The sequence below is a fragment of the Balaenoptera borealis genome (assembly GCF_965194805.1).
Source record: "Balaenoptera borealis genome assembly, chromosome: 1".
In the NCBI taxonomy this organism is placed as follows: domain Eukaryota; kingdom Metazoa; phylum Chordata; class Mammalia; order Artiodactyla; family Balaenopteridae; genus Balaenoptera; species Balaenoptera borealis.
This window is the reverse complement of record NC_138860.1, coordinates 166,035,607-166,059,544: the sequence shown is the minus strand read 5'-3', so window position 1 is coordinate 166,059,544 and position 23,938 is coordinate 166,035,607. Positions and strand designations below refer to the sequence as shown.

General features: G+C 39.5%; 1 protein-coding gene across 2 annotated transcripts; it reads right to left on the bottom strand.

The window, feature by feature from the left end:
* Positions 1 to 7,523: 7,523 nt before the first annotated feature.
* Positions 7,524 to 23,087, bottom strand: SFPQ (splicing factor proline and glutamine rich). Of its 2 annotated transcripts, XM_082363250.1 has the most exons (13): positions 22,143 to 23,080; positions 21,243 to 21,431; positions 20,572 to 20,873; positions 20,373 to 20,468; positions 19,277 to 19,473; positions 19,091 to 19,175; positions 18,649 to 18,766; positions 18,196 to 18,244; positions 17,994 to 18,115; positions 12,319 to 15,516; positions 9,170 to 9,217; positions 8,552 to 8,640; positions 7,524 to 7,612 (listed from the first exon to the last, which is right to left on the bottom strand). In XM_082363250.1, the coding sequence occupies exons 1-10, from the start codon at positions 22,965 to 22,967 to the stop codon at positions 15,379 to 15,381; spliced, it is 2,121 nt and encodes a 706-aa protein (XP_082219376.1). In that variant the 5' UTR covers positions 22,968 to 23,080; the 3' UTR covers positions 7,524 to 7,612; positions 8,552 to 8,640; positions 9,170 to 9,217; positions 12,319 to 15,378. The 2 variants fall into 2 exon arrangements, with proteins under 2 accessions (XP_082219376.1, XP_082219375.1); XM_082363249.1 differs by lacking the exon at positions 12,319 to 15,516 and having other exon boundaries at positions 22,143 to 23,087.
* Positions 23,088 to 23,938: the final 851 nt, after the last annotated feature.

The window sequence follows — 23,938 nt, the reverse complement described above, 5'->3', positions numbered from 1 at the left end:
GACAAGACACTATTCTAGGTGGTAGGGAAACAACAGTAAACCAAGATTTCCTGCCTTTATGAAGCTTCGTTTCTGGTGATGGAAGACTGACAGACAGAATTAATAAGTGTTGGGCTGCACCCCACAGGCCTGCAAGCTTTGTAGTTGTCCAGCAACAAGGTTGAAGAAAGAGCCCAAAGAAAGAGCCCACAGGCAGCGACAGAGACATCAACGGTTTATTGGATACAGAATCTTACAAGTTTGAAGCAAAAGTTCTGGAGTGACACCCCACTGTGTATGGCAGGCAGCAGACAGGACACAGCAACAGTCTTCACTACATGGGGGAGGAAGAAGGCTACCCTTTATAGGGGGAATTGATGTCAGGTGGGCTCGTCAGTTACCAGGGAAACCAGCAGCTGGGGTGGGGGTAAGCACCTAGGTAGTTACTGTTTAAGCCTTATGATTAAGAGGATTGGAGAGTCATGTGAATAGGATGTAGGTGATGTGCTGGGACTGGTCGTGCAGGGAATGTACAGAGAGCAAGAGAATGGCCATCTTGAGTGGCCTGACCATACACTATATAAATTATATACTTTATTAGGTGATATATGCTTCAGAGAGAAACCAAGCAGGAGAGAAAAGTGAGGAGTGCCATATAACCCAGCCATTCCACTCTTAGGTAATTATCCAAGAAAACTGACAGCATATGTTCTCATAAAGACTTCTACATGAACATTTATAACAGATTTATTTATAATAGCCAAAAATTGAAAATGAGTCAAATGCCAATCATATGTGAATGGATTTTTTAAAATGGTGGTATATCCATAAAAAGCAATACTTCAACAACAAAAAGGAATATATTAATAACAACATGAAGGAATCTCAAAATAATGCTGAGTGAAAGAGGCCAGATCCCCCCCCCAAAAAGGAGTTCATGCTATATGATGCCATTTATATAAAATTCTAGAAAATACCAACTGATCTATAGTGATAAGAAAGCAGATCAGTAGATTGGTAGAGGAAAGGAGGGTTACGGAGGGGCACGAGTCAGGGATTGCTAAGCGGCACAAGGAAATTATTGGGGGATGATGGCCATGTTCATTATCTTGATCATGGTAATGATTTAATGGTACAAACATACATCAAATGTATCAAATTTATACTTAAAATATGTGCAGCTTATTGTATAGCAATTTTACCTCAACAAAGCTGTTTTTAAAATATATATATGTGTGTGTGTGTGTATATATATATATATATATATATATATATATATATACATACATATATAAAACATGTTTTCTAGTGTAAAATGGATACTTCTGTGAATATTTACTTTTTCCAACTTGTTCTGTCCTCTGATAAAACAAATTTATTGGATTCAGCTTCCAGCTCAGATGGAGAACTGGTACCAGATTTGCCCCTCTGCTACACACAACTAGAAAATTATGCAAAGTATATGAAACAACTGTTCTTAGACTGTGTATTAGATTGCTAAGGCTGACATAACAAAATACCACAGACTGAATGGCTAAAACAACAGAAATTTTTCTCATAGTTCTGGAAGCCATATGTCCAAGACCAAGGCATCAGCAAGTTTGATTTCTTCTAAGGCCTCTCTCATTGGCTTGCAGATGGGACTTTTTGCTGTCTTCACAAGGCGTTTGCATATGGCCTTTGTACTTCTTTCCTCTTCTTCTAAGGACACCATTCATGTTGTTGTAGAGCCCTAACCATATGACCTCGTTTAACCTTAATTACCTCTTTAAAGGTCCTATCTCAGGGACTTCCCTGGTGGTCCAGTGGTTAAGAATCTGCCTTCCAATGCAGGGAACACGGGTTCAACCCCTGGTCGAGGAACTAAGATCCCACATGCCACGGGGCAACTAAGCCCATGTGCCACAACTACAGAGAAGCCCACACGCCACAATGGAAGATCCCTCATGCCGCAACAAAGACCCCACATGCTGCAACTAAGACCCGATGTAGCCAAATAAATAAATATAAAAAAGTTAAAAGAAAAAGAGTAATAGTTGTCTACAGTTGTCATAGCTATCTGCCTGGAGACATTATCCAATCCACAGAATAGGAAGGATAACCCAAGCAGAGCATGATGGTCTTGCTGCATTGAAGAGGCAGAGATTGGTTTGATGAGGATGAAGCAGCTAGAATTGGGAATTCCCTGGCAGTCCAGTGGTTAGGACTCTGCACTTTCACTGCCAAGGGCCTGGGTTCAATCCCTGGTTGGGAAACTAAGATCCCACCAGAAAAAAAAAAAAAAAAAAGCAGCTTGAATTTGTAGAACAGAGTATTAGAAAGGAGGAAGCTGTGCAGAGAAAGAAATTTGCATTAAAGTCCTTTTGAATCCTTGGCAGAACACTAAACTGTGCATGTATAGAATGAGACTCCACAAGGTCAGACAAAAACAATTCTTGAAAAGAACAAAGAAACTGTAAGAAGAACAGTTCCTAGAGCTTACACAGGCCTGGAAGTCATTCATGTTCTGACCATCTAGAATAGAGGAACTTGTTAAACACCTGGGGCATCTAGAAGAAATTAGCTCTAGAGAAAAAGGCCACCTAGACTTGCTCTAACAAATCCCACTGCCTGCCAAAACAAAACTAAATACTCTTAAAAGGAAGGTACTCAACAACATGATATAACACTGCCCAACATCCAATCAAAAATTACTAGACATGTTAAGAAGTAGGAAATTATGGCATACACCAGGAGAAAAATCAGTTAATAGTAAAACAAACAAGCAAAACAAACAAAAAACAGAGTGACAGAGATGAAACTAGCAGACAATAATGTTAAAAACAGCACTGTACCTATGTACATGTATATAAAAGAAAATGTGAACATAATGAGGAGAAAGTATTAAAATAGAACTAAGGGAACTTCTAGAGTTCTAGAAAAATACAGTATCTTCTTCTAGGAGATAAAAGATTGTATCTTTTCGAGAAGAAAAAAAAAATACAATATCTGAAATGAAAAATTCACTTATTGGGAGTACAGGTTAGACACTACAGAAGTAAAGATTAGTGAATTTGAGGATATGGCAAAATATACTTCTATGCCTTTAAGTTTGCTGAAGCCCTAAGGGAAACAAAACTAATGAAAAGAACCTCAGTGATCTGTTGGATAATGTCAAGCAATCTAACTTACATGTAATAGAAGTCTAAGAAAAGGCAGGAAAAATATTTCATTAAGTAGTGGCCAATTTTTTTTAATGTAATGAAACTATAAACCTATTGATCTAAGAATTTCAACAAACCTGAAGCAAAATAACACAAAGCAAACCATCCCAAGGCACATCATAACCAAGATGCTGAAAAACAGAGAAAAAGCTTAAAGAGATAAAGAGAAAAGCTTAAAAGCTGCTAGAGAGAAAAATACACATTATAACAGAAGAACAAAGGAAAAGAAGACAACTAATTTCCCATCAGAAATAATGCAAGCAACTCTTTTCTGGATATTGCCACACAAGGCACAATGAGCAGCATTCTCCTGCAACACCCCTCAAAATATACACCAGTCCCTTTTCCTTTTAGGAACTGAGACATACCTAATCATCTTCCGGAAACAGAAAGAATATAAAGTTCCAACCATCTCAGCGGAGGCATCAGACATGTGAGTCAAATAGCCATCTGGGACATCTACCTCAATAGTCTTCAGAAAACGACAGCTCCAGTCTCCATCCACCTTGCTGAGCCCAGTCAACCCTCAACACCATAATAATTTGTTGTCCCAAGTCATTGAGCTTAGGAGTGGTGTGTTATGAAGCATTAGATAATGGAAACTGCTGAAATGGGCAACAGTGGGCAAGGGGTAAGACAATTTAGGAGACATTTTAATAATCTGGGTCATCTCAGTGCCTCTTGCTCAAGCTGTTAGCGAAGAACAAGGAAAAGCTCTTATGATAAAGATCAAAATCCTTAATATGGCCTACAAATGATCTTACCTGTGCCTATTGCTCTGGCCTCTTCTTATATATACCACTACCACAGTCTCTTTTTTTTAAAAACCGTTTTATTGGGATGTAATTCACATACCATCCAATTCACCCAAAGTATATGATTTAATGGTTTTTAGTATATTCAGATACATGCATCCATCACCAGTAATTTTAGAATATTCTCATTACCTCAAAAAGAAACCCTGTATCCTTCAGCAACTGCACCCTTATTCCCCACTACTCTCCCCTTTCTCAACCCCTTCCCCCCAGTCCTAAGCAACCATTTATTTACTTTGTAGACTTCCCTGTCCTGGCCATTTCATACAAATAGAATCATATAACATGTGGTCTTTTGTGACTGGCTTCACTTAGCATGTTTTCAAGGTTCATCTAAGTTGTAGCATGTATCACTTCATTCTTTTTTATGGCTGAGTAATATTCCATAGTATGGATATACCACAATTTGTTTATCCATTCATCATTGATTGACTTTCAGTTACTTCCACCTTTTGGCTTTTATGAATAATGATGCTACAAACATTCATGTACAAACTTTTGTGTGAACATGTTTTCGTTTCTCTCAGGTTATTAGACTTGCTGGGTCATATGGTAACTGAGGAACTGCTAGACTGTTTTCCAAGGTGGCTACACAATTTTACATTCCCAATAGTATACGAGAGCTCTGATTTCTCCACATTCTCGCCACATTCTAGACATCTAGTGGTTGTGAAGTGGTATCTTCTTCCTCCTCCAGCTTTGAGGTATAATTGACAAACACAATTGTAAAATAAAGTGTACATTGTGATTTGATACATTTGATACTTTGTGAAAGCATTCATCACCTATTTCTCTTTGTGAGAACACTTAAGTTCTACTCTTAGCAAATTTCAATTCTATAAAGCAGTGTTAGTAACTAGAGTCACCATGTTATATATTAGATCCTCAGACATTCATTTTATAGCTTAAAGTCTGAAGTGGTATTTCCGGGTTTTGCTTTGCTTTTTTTTGTTTTTGGCCAGACCGAGCAGCTTTTGGGATCTTAGTTCCGTGACCAGGCATCAAACCCGGGACCACTGCAGTGGAAGCTCAGAGTCCTAACCACTGGACCACCAGGGAATTCCCTGCATTTTCTTATTGACTAATGATGCCAAGCAACATTTCATGTACTTAATTGGCATTTTTGTATATCTATCTTCCTTGCAGAAATTTATATTTAAATCCTTTGCCTATTTCTCAATTGGGTTTAATTATTTTTTACATATTCTGGATACAAGTCCCTAACCAGTTATGATTTACAAATATTTTCTTCCATTCCATGAGTTTTCACTTTCTTGATGATGTTCTTTGAAGCAGTGATTAACTTTGGTATAATCCAATTTGCCTACTTTTTGTTGTTCATGTTTTTGGTGTCATTTAATAATCTAAGTTTTATTTCATTCTTACATTTAGGCATTTCACTCTTTTTTAGTTAACTTTTGTATAGGTGTGAAGTAAGAGTCCATATGAAACTTAGAATCAGCATATCAATTTCAAGAAGTCAGCTGGAACATGGTAAATGAGTAAATTATTTTGGGGAATGCCATGTCAATGAACATGAGATGTTTTTCTATTTATTTGGATCTTTAATTTCTTCTCAGTCTTTTTCCCTTCATTCCCTCTTACCTCAAGCACGTTTAGAACCCAACCCACTTTAGATGCAGAACATTACATGCCTGATAAACCATTTGTTAAAAATCTTGAGGACTTGTTCTGAGCTTAAGCTCCCCACCCGACTCCCCCTCACACTTAAAATACCAACTAATCAACATACAACCCTGCTAGGCAGGGATTTTTTTTTTTTTTTTTTTTGGGCTGCACTGGGTCTTAGCTGTGGCATGCAGGATCTTCAGTTGCTGCATGCAAGCTCTTAGTTGTGGCATGTGGGATCTAGTTCCCCAACCAGGGATGGAAGCTGGACCCCCTGCATTTGGGGTGCAGAGTCTTAGCCACTGGACCACCAGGTAAATCCCTAGGCAAGAATTCTTAATCCTATTATAACATCAGGTTAAGAGGTTATGGAAAATCCTGAACTTTTTGGCCAAACCAATATACAACTTGTCCAAGTTAAATGGTCTCCCCCAGGAATCCCAATCCCCTCAGTCCTAAGGATCTATTACTAATTTCCCCTTGTGGACTCACTCCACAGTCTAAAAGCTTACCAAAATTAACAATTTCCTATTCTCTATAAAATATAAAAATCCTGGACCTGTTGCCTGTGAACCCTGATGACTAGTAAATTTATTTGAAAATGCCACGTGCTCCTTTTGTTTTAGTCTCTGTGCAAGTTCATTTATGTACACCCATCTTTTACCCCCAATGAAAAAAAGTAGTATGTTCATCCTATTGATGAGCAAACTGCAATTCAGGCAACTTGCCAGATAATGCAACTGGGCAAATTTCACAACACTTGAACTCCAGTAGCAAGACCCCATAACTCCTAACCAATATATCATACTGTAGATTTTTGCCTTGAGACCCATAAAGATGCTAAGCAAGCTGGCAATCAGAAAGGAGTAACAGTTGAACCAAGACATGGACTCAGATGGTTCTTGATTTGGGATCTCTCGTTTGCCTCTCTGAAGATTTGCCTACCACAGATAATCAAAATGATTATGAACATTTAGAGCAGGATCTTGGGTCTCGTCCCTGTTACTGACTACACACAGCTTTTCAAAGCAAATTCCATGGGACCAGTGACTGCTGTGGCTTTCAACTCTCTCCCTTTGCAATTACTTTAAAAACCTAAAGGGAATTCCCTAGTGATCCAGTGATTAGGACTCTGTGCTTCCACTGCAGGGGGCACAGGTCTGATCCCTGGTCAGGGAAACTAAGATCCTGCAGGCCATGCGGCACGGCCCCCAAAAAACAAAAACAAAAAAAACACCAAAAAGCAAACCCCGAATTACTTTTAATACGCACCTCATATTAATTTGGTGTGAAAGAGCCCTTTAAAAGCTTGTCAAGTTTTAATGAGAGCTTCAAGAATGGAGGGGGTAAGCAGATTTTATAGTAAATTCCAGCAGTATTTTCCTTACATTTATAGGTATCCTGAGAATTTGCCCATTATACTGCATATAAAATTCAACTCCATTTTAAAGAAATTGCTACTCAGGGTAACCAAAATATGGTTATTTGGCAACACGTAATTCAGTCTCTGCTTGTTAGTGAAGTAATGTCCGACTACCCATAACCATAATCTGATAATGCTTTTGTAATACACAAAATGCTTTTTAACAACTGCTAATCACATGGTAATCTCAAGAATAAAACTTACAAAGACTGAAGTCAATTTTAAAATACTCATGGCTAAATCAGGTGAGTTCGATAGTGTAGGGCCATCAGGTTGATTAGTAATTAAGACACTGAAGCAGCTCTGCCAAAAAGGCCTCAAGAAGTAGTCCTAAATTATGTAGTTTTACACTTACAACATGGAATGACTTTTTAAATGTCACCTAGACACAAGTTGCTGACATATATAGAAAATTCTAGAAAACGGAAGAGTCCTCTACTTAAAAACAAAACCAAAACAAATGGAAGGACAATCTGATTTTAAAATGTCTTTATTAAACAACAGGTTGTTTATTCCTCTTTTCTCTCTTCCTCACTGGTTTTCGGGACATAGTTCACCTGATCCTGCCAATTAAAGGAAACGATTACTCCAAAAGACCTAAGAATCACATATCAAGGTCTCAAATATTTATCAGCATCAACCAAGTAAACTTCCTAACAGCAAAGTAACATTAATCAAGGAATGTGGTAGTAATAGTATTTAATGATCTTTAGATAACTAAGGCTTAAAGCAGCAGAAATGATTTTAATATCAGACTCACCCAGTGAGTTTATTAAATTTTACTTCCATTTTCTACAAGAACTTTCTTACAAGGCAGATCTCTAACATTCAAGACACTCCATTAATTGGCAGCCTCTTCTTAGGTGTAAGATATAGCCTCAATTCTCCCATTTTTGTTAATTTCAAACTGATTATGACAGCCCTTTATACCTAAGTGATACCCTGAACGAATGCAATTTCTACAAGATGAAGGGACAGTAAGGTACCTCATCTGTAAGCCACCTTTTTGTAAAAAAGTTTTATTGGAACACAGCCATGTCCATCTGTCTACGACTGCTTTCCAGCTAGAACAGCAGAGTTGAGTTGCCCTTTAAAATTGCCAACCCTTCTAGACCATCATCTATATCTATTTTATTTTCTGTCTATTCTCAACTATAGGTAATCCCACCATTTAACTATCTGATGAAAAACAGGGAACTTCAAATCTTCTGAACCTTCTTCTACATGGTCTTGTGGACCCAGAGGTGAATACAGATATATATTTTTATTTAAAATTTCAGTCCTGTTTTTGTGAGGCTTTAGCCAAACAGACAAGGTCTACCACACCTCAGAAGGCTGTAAAAATGTTTAAATATTTAAGTGTGTGCTATAAAAACATATTTCCTGTAAGAAAGTTTTAATGTAGAAGAAATTAAAATGAGATATCCACATGACTAGTTATTTTTATACCACCCAAGAGTCCTCCTGAAGGCAGTTTATAGAGTAAGAATCACTCAACTTACCTAGATAATTCATCGGTCTATCAAGTTGTAGCTTTCCTTCTTGATCAGCTCATGCTGTGTGATGTCTTGAGAACAAATATCTTATCCACCTATCATTAAAATATTAACTGTGTTAAAATAACATTCAGCATATATTACATTTTTACTAATTTTTAACACATACATTTTATTCTGACATCGACAACAGGTTGAACAAACCTGTTGAAAACAGGTTTTCCCTCCTACCAATGACTAGACAACTGTTCCTCACAATTTATTATGTAAAAAGGAATGGGATTTTGAATTGGTCCAAAGTTGATTTTAAAAGTACTGAAAATACATGTCTCCACTAATTCAAGCCTTCTTTTCTGATCTAAATCTTTCATCTTTTTCTTCTATTGGTCTGACATCTTTGTAATAAATAATCCCAACCTTTCCTCTTTCCAACTCACATACACCCACACACATACACACATTTAAAAAAAAAAAAAAAAGGGGGATATTATCTTAGGAGAGGTGAACATCTTAAAAAAAAAATCAAACAGTTTTCACCCCACATAGCTAAATTAAATTATTTAATCATTAAATAGAAATCAAACCCAAAATCCTCTACAGGTTAAGACTTCCAAGGAAACTTACTTCAACGGAATGAACACTCCAATATCAGCCAACATCAATCATTCTTACCTAAAGAATAATAAAAAAAAGTTAATATGAAAGACAAGGGCATAAAGATTTGAAAATGCTAGTTAATTTCAAAATTTAAAGAGTAAATTCCAGAGACAAAGATTGGGGGCAAGTTACAGCATAAAAAATAGGAAGAAACTTCATGGGGGGAAAAATCTAAAATCATTCTGACGTAAGGTAGCAGTAGACACCTGAATTCGAATGAGAACTGTATCTTCTTTAAAATACAAAAGCCTAACTGCATTTTCACCAGTCTGACCACAATGAAGTTTGACTGCAACCCAAAATATACTATCCCTTATGTGAAGGTATGTGACAACGTTTACCTTACCAAGTGAGTTTTAACATTGGCTCTTTTCATATAAAAAGCACGTACCCTGCTCCCCACCAAGCATGTCTTCCATTCTCAGGTGGACTGACCACCTTCAGCAGGAGTCCACCAAGAGTGCCCTCCCCCTTCCACAGTACACAACAATGCAGTTGTTATCCTGCAATCCTATATATTTGCCTCATTCTTTCCCTCTTAAGTCCTCACTGAGTTTTAAGTTATTAGGGCAGGGAAGCTATGCCTTATCGGGACAGCAAGGAACCTGAGTTTTTCTGAGGGAGAAGACATTCACCTTCACTATATATGCCTGGCAGGGCCACAGTGCACAAAAACCAGAAAGATCAGCCTTAATTCAAATTCCAGGTTTTTCTTCCTCCCTGATTATCAGCGACTGCCAAGGGTATATGAAATAGTTCCCTGTTGCACATGTACCATCCATAAGGGATACTATATCGTTTTGCATTCTTCCTCCATTCTCCAGATTATCCTATGCTGCATCCAGCCCCTTTTTCACCCTCCAAATAAATCTTTTCAGCACTGGTGTTCAAAAGCAACATTTTTGCTTGATGGTTTACCAACTGTGAGATTTCCACAGTTGAGTCTTAAAAATTGCCAATCATTATCTAGCAGCAATGACACATGATTAGGAGCAGCCAAATCCTCTGAATTCTTTCCCTAATAGGCAGCCATTTGAGAACTGCACTAGCTGACAGAGCACTGAAACATTATCAGCTAAAGCCAAAACCAAATAAAGGCCCAGAACAAACATCCTGGCTCTCTAAAACCTATCCAAAATCATTAAGGGAAAGGCAGTAAATGCAGGACTGTGTATCATGTCACTGCAGCTGACAATGATTAACAATAGGAAACATGCAACCCCCATTAAGGTTAAAAGTCCAAAACTAGTCACACGCATCTCTTTATTGGGGAAAAGTGAAACTATTATGCATTCTTTGTAGGTTTTGCAACCTTATGTGAAGAGCACCCACTGCATTTCTTTCATCTTTCATAAAGCACCGGTATCTGTTCCAAGGGCCTAACAGTACGAAAATGCATTCTGGCATCACACCTCTGAACTTCCGACCAGTTTCATTAAAAATAATTTTGGTTTGTAACAAGAAAAGACTATGAAATACAATGCGAGCACCTCAGTATATAGAGTTATTACTGAAACCCATTTATCCCCAGCTTTTTGACTCAGTGATTTTTTTTAAGACCCTCTGCACTAAGATTCACAAATTACAGCTACATACAAATCAAAACTAGTAAGAATTGACTAAAGTCACAGGTTTCTCATCGAAAGTGCAAAAGCCTATTCATCTTGAGATAAGCAGAATGAAGCAAAATTACCCCCCCACCCCAATGATGTCCATATATTGTAACAAGTACATTCTCTCAAAATTGTTATTGACTGTTAAGAAACAAACCTGAGCTTTTATTTCTAAGCAATCACTGAACCACGGTAGCAAGTGCTGGCCACCGACTTAATGGATTATGCCACAGGAAAACCCCATCAGGGTTGCATGCCAATTTAGTGACACTCTTGTCACTAATACCGAGCATTATGTTTGATATGCATTGCATTACTAATATAGAGAGCTAAACTAGTCACCATTTGCTCTTTCATCTAGCAGGAGAGTCAAGTCATTTGGTTGAATGGACTACGTATTAAAGTACAAATTTGTCCCCACCTTGTGAATCGCTTGCCAAAGAACAAGCCATTTTTCTTGATACAATGAAAGAAAATTCTCATAGTCATGAAGAGTTTTACCAACATTTACGCAAAATAAACCAAACTTTCCAGTTACAGAGCAGAAAACATTATACACGAAAGCTGTTTCTCATGCATGCTAGCTAAAAACCAGTTCATAGACCAACGTTCAGTTGAATTGAGGTCTGGAACAACAGTCGATGCAAAGCTTAAATCCTAAGCAACAAAGGAAGGTGCTTTTGAAGACTTATTGTTTTGGTAATCGAACAGTTTGGATTGTAACATCACATCCCTAAAGCTAAGGGAACCAAATTCAAAAAGCTACTCTGAACATTTGCAGTTATCCTACAGAATACGACGAAGTCTTATGATTGGGAAATGATTCCCAACATGTATTCAAGAGGCAAGTCAACATGCCACACCACTTTCCCCCAGGTTTAGAGTATAAACATATTTAGACAAATCACAGAACTTGAACTATTCATGTTAGATTCCCATCTATGCCCCAAGTTAGTAACAAAGGTGTTCCCATGGAGCCCATTTAAAAAAATTTTTAAATCACATTACAAAAAAACTGTTCTTTTAGTCTTAATTCACTCAACCTGCAGAGTAATTACCAAGATTACACTCAAATTGATATTGCTGACCTATGGGCAGGTCAGTTTGCTACAAAAGAAACTAATTATCACATGCTGTACAGTCTGTGTCAAGATGCTTAAAAGCACTCTTACTTCCCAAGTATGGTATGGTCCCCTCCCCCACACCACTGATGTGTTTCATGTTATCTTCAGTTACAATGCAACTAAAAACCACACAACTGAATCAGATATACCAAATAATCAAGTTTGCACTTTTTATCTGAGAACTGCAACAGCACTGAATTCTGCCTGACAAATTACAGCTCTAAACCCAAACCCACGCAGTTTTGATATAAGCTAGCTTTATCATACAGGTGTTAGGTGCTGCACTGTAATTTCATTGTCAGAAGTATGATGTCAGAATGCCCACGGAATAAAAGTACATAGCAAGTCACCAAGTTAGATTATATTGCTTGTTACCTACCTGTATGCAGTCGGCAATGAGAATCTCGGAGCAAGCAGGAATACTACATCCGGGTCCTAATGTCCATTGCCATTTGCGGTACTACGTTCCTCACAGTTACGCACTGCAGAAATGCTGGCTAAATGCAGTTATGTAGCAGGCCACTACTTTAATAGTGCATAATTGCAGTCCAAGAACACCAGAAAATATTCCGCCACAACTTAGTGGCTTGCCCAAGAAAAGCCAAGTATCTAAATTTTTATCTGCCATAATATGCCACTTATAAAAATTGCACAGGCGTAACATTACAATTTCCCAAATTATTGTCTGTTTATATCAGTGATATAATACATCTAATAAAGAGTGGTGGGGCTTATAGTATTTCTTAGAAGTTTATCTAAGTAAAGAGGATTATGGTTTCACTAAACGTTGAGCCAATGGGTTAAGTTTCTAAAACACCTATTAAATACACTGGGATCTCTTAGAGAATGCAGTTTTTAAAGATTAGGAATTATAAGAGGAGTAATAAGTTTAAAAACAATCAGTGCTCCTCTTAAAACAAAATTATGAGAGAAAGTGGAGAAGAGGAAACGGGGGCAGGTGGTTTCTTTAAATGAGAAAAATGGCTAAAATACTTCAAAAGTACTACTTTCCCTTTCCCACCCCAAGTTTCATAAATCAGCTTTTAGGAATCTACTTTTAAAGATGATTCAAATTCACATTAGGCTAAAAACTATCATATACATTCCAAGGCTTGTTGAAAGTCTGTTTGAGTAGCTTACGACCCTTGGTACACTGCTGTTTCAGTGATTAAAGTCAAAACTTAGTTGAAACTAAGCAACATTACGTGCTAAACAACGTTTAGCAATTCTACACAGTAAGGCTATCAAAACCACAACTTTCAGGAGATTATCCATTAGCATCCTTCACCACTCTTCAAAGGTACAGTACTACCAAAAGCTTATTTTAGGGGTCTGTGCCAGCATCCCTTATAAAGAAAGGCATGTAATCTGAAAAATAAACTGAAACATTAATTTTATAGGCAGATGTTTCCATTTCCCCACCAGCCCCCGCCCACACATTCAAGTTCACCCTCTGTGGGTGTCCCATGAACACCCCTTATTTTCTTATCATTAGTGGAGTCCCTACCATACAATTCAATCAAATTGTAATGGACTCCTTTCAAATCAAGACCCTTGTTTCCAGTACAGAAAATCTCATACATTATCACCAATTTATAACTTGACTTGGGACAAAACTTCCTCATTGATATAATTATGGTAGAACTACTCATTTCCAAGTGTCTTGGTGAACAGAAATAATGAACATTTTCTAATGAGATTCTCTCCCTTAATTAGCACACCAGGTACCTGTCAGTCACACAACCAGAATTCGGTGGCATGCCTTTATACCCCACTAGTGTTTTACTTTTAGTATTAACAGGTTTCCTATGCACAAGTGCTCAATTGTTTCAACAACAGGTTTCCCTTTGTACTCAGGCACAATACTAAGCCTTCAGTATTTAAACAAAGATTTGGTTTAGAATTTTACGTTTGCCAATTAACACCAACAGAGGTGAAAAGGAGGAAGACACATTCCATAGTAAGAGTTCTATAATGTACAAATTTGAATGGAAACATAACTAAGAACAAAGCCAAACCATTCAGTTACCTTACCTACTACTTTTAGGAAGTTATTCCTCTGCTAACAATATAAACATGGGAAAGCAGGTTCCCATTGTACTAACAGACAACAGTAACGATCTATTTTATTAGTAAGTCAAAATGTCTCTAATGAAAGGAGATTCAATGAAGTTGACGATAAACTGACAACACCATCGAAAAGCTCCAAAGTTTTATGGTGGGAGAAAGGAATATTTGTACTGTGTAGCAGGAGCAACTCTCCAGATTTAGTGCTACATCAAAAGGAAACTATGGAAAAACAGGTTAAAAATATTTCACAGTAAGAATAGTTCTCTGCAACCCTATTTGTTATTAACAGTCACTACCAGCTCTTAGAAAAGAAAATAGGTTTTTTTTATAGTCCTACAGATTTTTGCCCAACAGAAGTAGCACAAGGAGATGTAAAAGTTACAGAGTGCAAATGTGTACATAGCCAAACCTACTTTATGATGACTATACCTTACTTTCCAGTTGAATTATTCATACTAAACCCCATCTTTATAAATCACTTGAAGTAATACATGAAAAGACTTCATGTTTAACAATCTTTAATTCAAATGTGAAAGTTCAATATAAGCCGTTCATAGGGCTTGGGACTCGTTCTTTAAAAAAACAAGAATGGAGGAATGCAACAAAATGATCTTTCCACTTGTTCTTCAGAAACTTTCAAGGAAAGGATAGATCATAGGGCCATAAAAGATCCATTTAAGTCATACCCACTTTCTCCCCCTACCAAAAGTCTTACACCCATTCCATAATCTTAATACACATTCCTGAATGAAGATTTACAGTTCAGCTTTGCTTACATAGCCATTTAAAAATACTTAGCACCGGCTTGCTTCCTATAATGCCAAACAAATCAAATCATGAAACTACTTCAATATGCATTTCTTCTTTTTAAAACAAGGGGGTACTTAAATGTAGAAAGCAATACTTAGCCTACAAATACATTTCCCAGAAATGGCATATGCCATTCAAAGGCCTAGACACTCTTATGCTTTCCAAGTGGAACACCTAGCCTAATGTGCATAGAAGCATGAATGGCAAAGTTGAAGATCAAAATCTTAACTATTTTTTCTATTTATTTGAAGCACAGTAAAAAAAAAAAATTGGTACACTTTGGAAATTCAGTGGCACAAGGTACACTGCCATAAATTGAGGGACATTATACAGTTAAAAAAAAAAAAAGAAGGAAAAAAAAGGAAAAAAAATTCCCCTGTTTCAAACACTGCATTACATAATTTTATCTGCCCAAACAGACCATTTACAAATATTAGGTCAATAAACTGCTAACATCCATAAAAAGGTAGCTTTCTTACTAAAATGCAAGAATTTAAAAGACTGGTATCTAAACAAGAAAAGACAAAAACAAACTGGAATGAAAGCCTAGATATCACATCTAAAATCGGGGTTTTTTGTTTGGGCCTTCATACTCCTCTCTCCCTCTACCATACCCTGCCGGAGTTCCAGGCCCCATTCCTCTAGGACCCTGTCCACCCACAGGTCCCGCACCTCCCTGCCCAAAGCGCTCAGTACGCTATTGGAACAGTAAGTAACAGTTCATTATATGTAGTTGATGTCCATGTGTGTTAAGTAAATATTTTAGAAGGTTCCGTAGTCAACGTTCGTCGATACAATCACCAATGAGTCGATCCACAGGTACCGGGAACATAGAAAGGAAAAAAGGGTAATTTGAAAATTAGTTTACGATAATACATGCCTTGTGGTATGTTCCCACTTGAGCCATTCTCATACACCTGTTTCAAAGAATAGATCTTCCCTGTAGTGCTAAAAAATTTAAGAATTAGTGCAGATGTGAAAACCCATTCCAAAATGAGTTTTAAGAAATTTCACATCAGATTAACCCACTGAAAAGCTTACACACTTCTCACTTTCAAGGTCTGAACAGGAAATTTAATTTCCATGTAAGCCTAACAAGCCCAACCAGACAGATTCAATTCACTCAATGAAGTGACAAAGACCTACTCACCAGTTAGTGGTATGTGCTGCATAAGAAACCTGGTGCTTTTCAAGATCTTAAGACACATCTGCTAAGTTGCAGAAATCTTAAAAGGTTCAAAGTTTTAATAAAATGCTACCAGACTACAAAAAGAAAAAGAATAAAAGACTAATAGATTTAGTCACTTAACCGGCACAGTAACTTGATTTAAAAGTGTGTTGCCATATTCTCACAGGTATACCACCTTCAGAGCCATCACTGTATAACCAAAGACAATTATGTTCACAGTACTGTTCTCTATAGTTGCAAATTGACTGAATATACAGCCCACCCTCGTAACAGCCCAACTTTCCCCATAGGTCTGTGAAAAGTCCACTGACAGTTATGATTCCGTGTCTTTTTTGGGTGTCTCCCAAACAGCATTAACACCAAGCTTAAATGACTGCAATAAAGCAGGACTTCATTATTCCATCTAGTTTTAGGTATTTCTAGTCCTAGAAACCTATGTTCCCAAACAGAAAAACCCTATAAATATGCAAAAGCACAGTAGCCTGAACTATCTTTCAAATTCCATTTAAAACAGACCAGTTATTCAGAGTATTGCTAGGAAAACAAAAAAACAGAAACAAAACCCCAAAACCAGAACAAAAACCCCCCAGAAACTAAAACGGCATCAGGGTTTAACTGTTCCTATAAATGATTTCAACATGCTTCCTACAAAATACTATAGGGCTACTATAAAAAGACTAAATCCTAATCCTTCAAACTATTTCAAAATCCTAACATTTTTAGGTTTTCAGCGCGTTGTATTGTATGTTTTATCTCAAAAAGGTAAAAAGGAAATTTGGGGGTTTTACAACTATGTTATTACAGTATCTTAGAACCCAGGAGCTACATGTCACATGGACTACAGAATCTTAACTGTGGGAACATCATGTCAAATTACAGTTACAAATTTGATACATACCTACACCTGCCTATTAGGAAGGATATAAACCAAAATGTTACCTACATTATTTTTAAAATTCAATTTGAAGAAAGCTAACAGCACTACATTTAACCCAACCGGCTATTTATGATTCTAATTCTCAAAAGCCTTAAGTAGATTTTAAATAGATGAGGCCCCATTCTAAATCCTTATGTTCTTATTTGTAAAATGAATCTAGTGAGCTATAATATGCTGCAGCTTCCCTCCTTTGCCAAAAGCCTGTAGGTGAACTAATCAGATTCAATTCAGTTGTGACAATGTACTTTTCTCCAAACCCACCTCTACAGCCAATACTCAGTTCTTCTAAGGATTGTGAAGTCCTAACACAGCCACTCAGACCAATTCACTTGGTTGTTCTAAAGTATCCTGACAGGCTACCTGTACAGCTAAAATATGACAGCATCAAGAAGGTTCAGATCAAATGCACACAACTAGTATGCTTAAAAATTATCATTGACTTTTGCTACCCTGTAGCAAAACAGAGATGTCAGTTTATTTTAGAAGGTACACCTATAGACAGGCCCAACAGGTGGGAAACGACGAGTCCGAAGACTAAACAATTCCTTTTTCATGGGTAGAAGTCACACCAAATATAGGTCAAAGTCCTACACATTGCTAAAACATGCCTAAAGCTACAAACAAGTCTGATTCACACTTATGGCAAATACCAGCTTAACGAATGACAGCTTGCCATTTGATTACTCTCACGTGGATGTAGAATAATGTTACATTATCTAACATTTAGAATTTGGATTTGCCATGAGTTATAATGCAAAAGTACACAAGCAATATAATGGAAAGCACCTAAGTCTACTTATTGCCAAAGATAATTCCAACATATTACTAAAAGCATTGACTTTTTGTTGGCAACCTTATCTGTTTAGGTTACCACATTGAGTTCTTCTATGTTGCCAAAGTATTCCTCAATACTATGATTTACATGATGGGGGAACTAAAAGAGGTCCAGTCACCTACTTAAAAACAAAAACAAAAACAAAAAAACACACACACATAAGTTGTGAAAACGAGAATTTCCTTTTGAACTATGTCCCACAGGATACATTACCATGTCACTTCCCATCATGGAACCACTCATTGTTGCCGGTGGAACTCCAGGATTAGCTTCATAACCTATGCCACCACCACCACCTAGAGGTGGAAATTTCTGGCCTCCTGAACCATAGGGATCTAGGAAACAAAAATGCTGGTTACAACTCAACCAGAATACTGCTCTTCAATGGTATTACTAATTTAATTTTCATTCTTACCTCCCATGTTCATTGCTCCTCCACCACCCATTCTCATGTCTCTTTCTCTCTGAAAGAAAAAAAACCCGTTCATACACCTGTCCTAAACCCATACCAAGCATTCTTGAGTACAAAAGAATTTCCAAAGCTTAAAAAAAAAATTGTTTTTCAACTTAAGGGAAAAAAAATAAGGTAATTTTAAAAATCAGTATTCTGAAACCAGGTAAGACTCCATTATCAAAAGACCTATAAAGCAAGCTTCTTCCCAACCAATGAAATCTTTTGGCCCACCCAAGGAAAAGATAAAACTCAACGGAAAAGGCATATCAATCATAATACACTTGGGTTAAAAAGAGAAAAAATGGCAGAATGGCTATAACATGAAAGGTTATATTTAACTGAATAAAATTTCATCCTAGATGTCTACAAACTTTGTAGAAAACTCCAGTTACACTGCAAAAGAAGTTTACTTACCGGATCCATGTAGCCCATCCGGCTATAACTTTCCTCTCTTTGGCGTCTCATTTGTTCTTCCATCTCACGTTGACGAATCATCATCTCTTCTTCCCTCCTACGTCGTTCCTCCTCTTGCCTAGAAACATTCATCAAACGTAAAAACTAAAGTTTTATCCACATTTTAAAAATTCAATTTGAAAAAAAACTAGTAGTTTGTTTAAGAGCATTACAAAGTCTAGGTTACAGCAAATACACACAAAGGCTGGGACAGTGACTAAGAATAGCCCTAAAGGTATTCCAGCGAAGTAAGTGAGCCTTATAACAAAAATCTTACACTCTATTTCAATTTAAGCATTAAACTGACGCTGCCATAGTATTCCAACACCTCTGTATTTCATCTGATTCACCTGCAAAATTTAGGTACATTTAATGCAAAACACTTAATTTAACAAAATTTTACCTTAATTGCATCTCTTTACGTTTCTGCATTTCTTGATTATGAAGTTCTTCCATGCGTCTTAATTCTTCCTGGCGTCTCATCAGATCTGAACATTGGAAAATTTTGTCATACGTTCACATTAATGAAATTCTAGTAAGTTCAAAAGGCAAACGACCCTAATGGTAATGTTCACAGAGAGTCCTTTACCTTGACGCAAAAGATTTGCCTGATGCTCATGATAGGCATCTTCCATTTCACTTTCCAATTTGTCTTTTGCATCTTTCATGTTTTTTTCAACTTGTTCCCGCTGCTGTTTTTCCATTTCATCCAGGGACTTCCACCTCTGAGAATATTCATACTCAAATGTGCCATGCTGGGCAAAACGAGGAGGGGTTTCTCTCTCCCTGACAATATTTAAATATGAACCAATTTATAGATGCACATGAGAAATATATTTGATTTCCCCTAAAAACACTAGTCCCTTCACTGGCCTGTTACTGCTAAGAATTACTGAAAAGTATAGATCACCTTGATTCTTAAGGTATTTTTACAGCAAAAACAATACATGTTCCAGAACGACACAGTCAACAGTAACATGGGCACTGACGATAAAATCCTACCTTCCTCACTTTCTAACTCATTTCCCTAGCCAAATTCTGATTCAAGAAATATTTTTTCAACCCTTAAATATGAAGATACCGGGCTTCCCTAGTGGCGTAGAGATTAAGAATCCTCCTGCCAATGCAGGGCTGACAGGTTCAAGCACTGGTCTGGGAAGATCCCACATGCCGCGGAGCAACTAAGCCCGTGTGCCACAACTACTGAGCCTGTGCACCTAGAGCCCGTGAGTCACAACTACTGAGCCCGCGTGCCACAACTACTGAAGCCTGTGCACCTAGAGCCTGTGCTCTGCAACAAGAGAAGCCACTGCAATGAGAAGCCCACGCACCGCAACAAAGAGTAGCCCCCGCTCTCTGCAACTAGAGAAAGCCCCCGCGTGCAGCAACGACGACCCAACGCAGCCAAAAATAAATTAATTTAAAAAAAAAAAAAAGATACCTACAACACATCCTAACAACTATAAGAACAAAACAAGAATGCATGTGAAATATACCTACCTCAGAAACAACACTAGGTATCTGAGTAACTGCTTCAAAACCTCTAGCTTTCTGAGCCTGAGGTTTTCATTATGCCCATCCATTTCAAAGAACTTTGCATATTTTAAGCAAAACTGAAAAATTACTCTAGCAAGTTCTCGTTTACACTTAAATTAAAAACTGCCCAAAAGTTCAACGGATCTTACTTTTGATACATTGGATTCTTCTGTGCAAGTTTTTCAGGAAGACCATCTTCATCATCTAACTGTTCAAGTGGTTCCACAATGACTGGACGAGGAGTTCTAACAACAAAAATGGTTCCATCTTAATTTTGTTCCAGTTTCATTGCATTTTCTTCATACAAGTTAATAAATACAAGTTATTAGAATAAACATAAAAACTTACGTTGTTAGTAAGAAAACACCTTCACTGCATCTTTCAAATGCTTTTCTTGCTGCTGGTTTAGAAGCAAATTCAACAATGCCTTTCCCTGTAGATCTTCCACGATCATCCACAATTACAACAGCCCTTTCAATAGGACCAAACTGACTAAAGGCTTCTTCCAACAGTTCATTGGAAACATAAGGTGAAAGATTTCGAACAGAAAGGGCAGCAGCATGTGTGGCAAATCGAACCCGAAGCTGTCTACCTCTCATGGGTGTATCATCAAGTTCAGCTTTAGCAATTTCAGCTAACGCTCTAGATTCCTGAAAGCATCAAGACATACAGTCACGTTAATGACCTCAAAACTGGCCAATGCCCACCCTAAAATTGCCATAAGCCTAACTCCCGATCCTATTCTTCTGACACCTCTCAGCTCAACTATCTCCAGGCAGCCCTCCCTTACACCATTCAGGGGAGGGAGGTAAATACCTTACCCGCCCACTCCCTTCCTTTCTTAGATACCAACAATTATGCACCGTACAGCAGCTGCAACTTTTGTGTGAATGATGAAAAATTTAAAAATTAATTTATTCTTGTTGGTTTAAAAAACACTATGTTTGTTATAGGAAAAAAAAGACCCTTTTAATTTCACCAAAAAAAAAAAAAAACCAAACAAAACCAAAAAAACTCACAAGCTTAATAAATCCGAATCCTTTGCCTTTGTTGATAAAAACTTCTCCTGGTTCTCCATATTTAGCAAATAATCTTTTGAATTCATCCTCCGTGATATCAGCAGGTAGATTACCAACAAACAACCGACAACGCTGTGTGTAAGTTTTCTCTCCAGGCCTCCTCAAGAGAGACAAGTTGGCTTTAAACCCCTAGTGAAAAAGGAAAGGAATTTTCAGATACCAGTTTCCTCTGCAAACAGGAAGACCCAATAATAATTTTCGTTTTTCCCAAACTGGGTATGTTACAGTCACTTTGCGCTCCTGTTCCATTTAAAGTCAAAGATGCTACTACATTTACGGGATTTCCAATGTAATTAGTCCGAACATCAAAGAGCCTAAACCATCCAGAATACTCTCGAGAACAGCCACAGACCTCTCTATAGAGTAAACTCTATACCAGGAACCTCGTCAGCCGTTTATGCTAAGTGTCAAAATCAAAATCATAGTGGGCAAAAGTTAAAATGGTGGCCGGATATTAAACAAAGGAAACGACCAAAATTCCGTTGTCGACAAGCCCTGGGCCTGCGCGTGTAAGACCAGGACTCCCTCGATCTCTCCAAGCCTACATTTCACGCTATACTCCACCCTACTCTGGCTCCCAGGATTCGCTAGCTTTAACAAGGCCCATCATAGCTTCTCAGCGCCTCCTTCCGTCAGTTCCCCGCCAGCCGGGAGGCCTACCTCGGAGGGGGGGACAGCTGGCGGACCCGAGCCACCCGCCCCTCACTCCAGCAGCCGGCCCCGCCCCCCCACCCACGCGCGCAGGCGCCCTTTCCGGTCTCGAACAAAATGGAGGGCGGGGAGGGGGGGAGCCCGCCGCCATCTTAGGGAAACCGGCCCGTAGCTTAGGGAGACACTCACCTCGGAATCAGAGATCTTCTCCTCGCTGCGGCCCCCAGGCCCGCCGGGCGGCGGCCCTTGGTGGTGCTGCTGGTGGTAGGGCGTGTGGTGTTGCCGGCCCCCGCGGGGCTCCCCGCCGCCTCGGTGCGGCGGCTTGGGGTGGCCGCCAGGAGTGCTTAGGCCCGGGCCGCCGACGGGCTTCGGCCCGCCTGGCATTTTGCCGCCTTTGGGGCCGATGGCCCCTGGGCCCTGCTTAGGCCCGGGGCCCGGGCCCCCCACGGGTGGAGGCGGCGGGCCGCCAGCCTGAGGGGGGGTGGTGGGGACCCCGCTGCTCGGCGGCGCGGGCGGGGGCGCCCCGGGGGGTGCCGAGGTGACAGCGGGCGGCGGGGTCGGGGTGGGGCCTGGCCCCGTGGGGGCCCCCGAAGTCGGGGGTGTGGCGGGCGGCGCCGAGCCGGAGGCCGGGGGAGCGCTGCCTACTACGGGAGCCGGGCCGGGTCCCTGAGGGACGGCAGGCTTAGATGAGTCCTGTGGCGGCGGCGGCGGCTGCGGATGCGGCGGCTGCGGATGCGGCGGCTGGTGCGGCGGCGGCTGAAGCGGCGGCGGCTGCTGTGGTGGCGGCTGCTGCGGTGGTGGCTGCTGCTGTTGCTGGTGCGGAGGCGGTGGCGGGATCGGAGGCTTGGGGCCACCCTGGCCCGGGCCGGGCCCCATAGGTCCGCGGTTCTGATTGAGGCCCATGCCGGGTGGCGGGGAGCGGAAGTCGTGGAGGCCGCCGCGGCCGCCTCCCCCTCCGCGTCGGTGGAAACCGCCACCGCCACCGCCCCGACTTCGGAACCGGTCCCGAGACATGTCTGTGATCAAGGGGCGGTCGAGGCAGAAGCGGAGAAGACGTTCGGGGAACGTGGAGGCCACCTTGCTTCGCACAAGATGGCGGATGACACAGGCGGCGCGCCGCCTTTGTCCTCTTCTTATATAGGCCGGCTGGCACGGCCCCGCCTACTTCTCGATCGGTAGCTCCAGAAGCCAGTTGCAAGTGCTGTAGTTGATGACACTAAGTTACGAAAAACTAATCTTTCCTATTGGCTCCCGATGAGAGGCGGGAGGCGTGGAGTGGTTGAAGTTTCCAGTCGGCCAATGAGCGGAAAAGGAGTTGGCTGTAGGCCACGGTGATTTGCTGGGAGATATTTGAATGGGTTCGCCAGAGCAATTTTCCCGTGAAAGCAAATACCCAGGGCCCTATCAGCTCCTGGGGAGAGATGTTAGACGGCTCCTTTCTTTCTTGATTGTCCTTACGAGCAGCCTGCTGGTGTCCTTCCCCAGAAAGAACAGCAGTCTCCGGTTCAAAAGCATAAATTAAGTGCCTGCTATCCCTTCCGCCTTGTGCTGGGCCAATAAACTTAGAGAAATAAAATCTTACCGATTTCACACACACCATCTTACTGATTTCATTTTGGAACCTCATTGGCGTACTGGTTTGGTCTAGCAGTATAAATGTCTCAATAGGCTTGAGTGCCCTCTTTGTTCAAAGAGAAAGGCCTTGATTTTGTGTGTGTGTATATAGACTAATAATTTACAAACACGAATCACAGAGGAATTTAACATTTTTCTTAATTCTACCTCAAAACACTTTATGAACAGATTAAGATACTTTAAAACTACAATATTAAAATATCTAGAATTGGGAGAATGGGATTGACATATATACACTGATATGTATAAAATGGATAACTAATAAGAACCTGCTGAATAAAAAATAAAATAAAATTCAAAAAAATATATAGGGCTTCCCTGGTGGCGCAGTGGTTGAGGGTCTGCCTGCC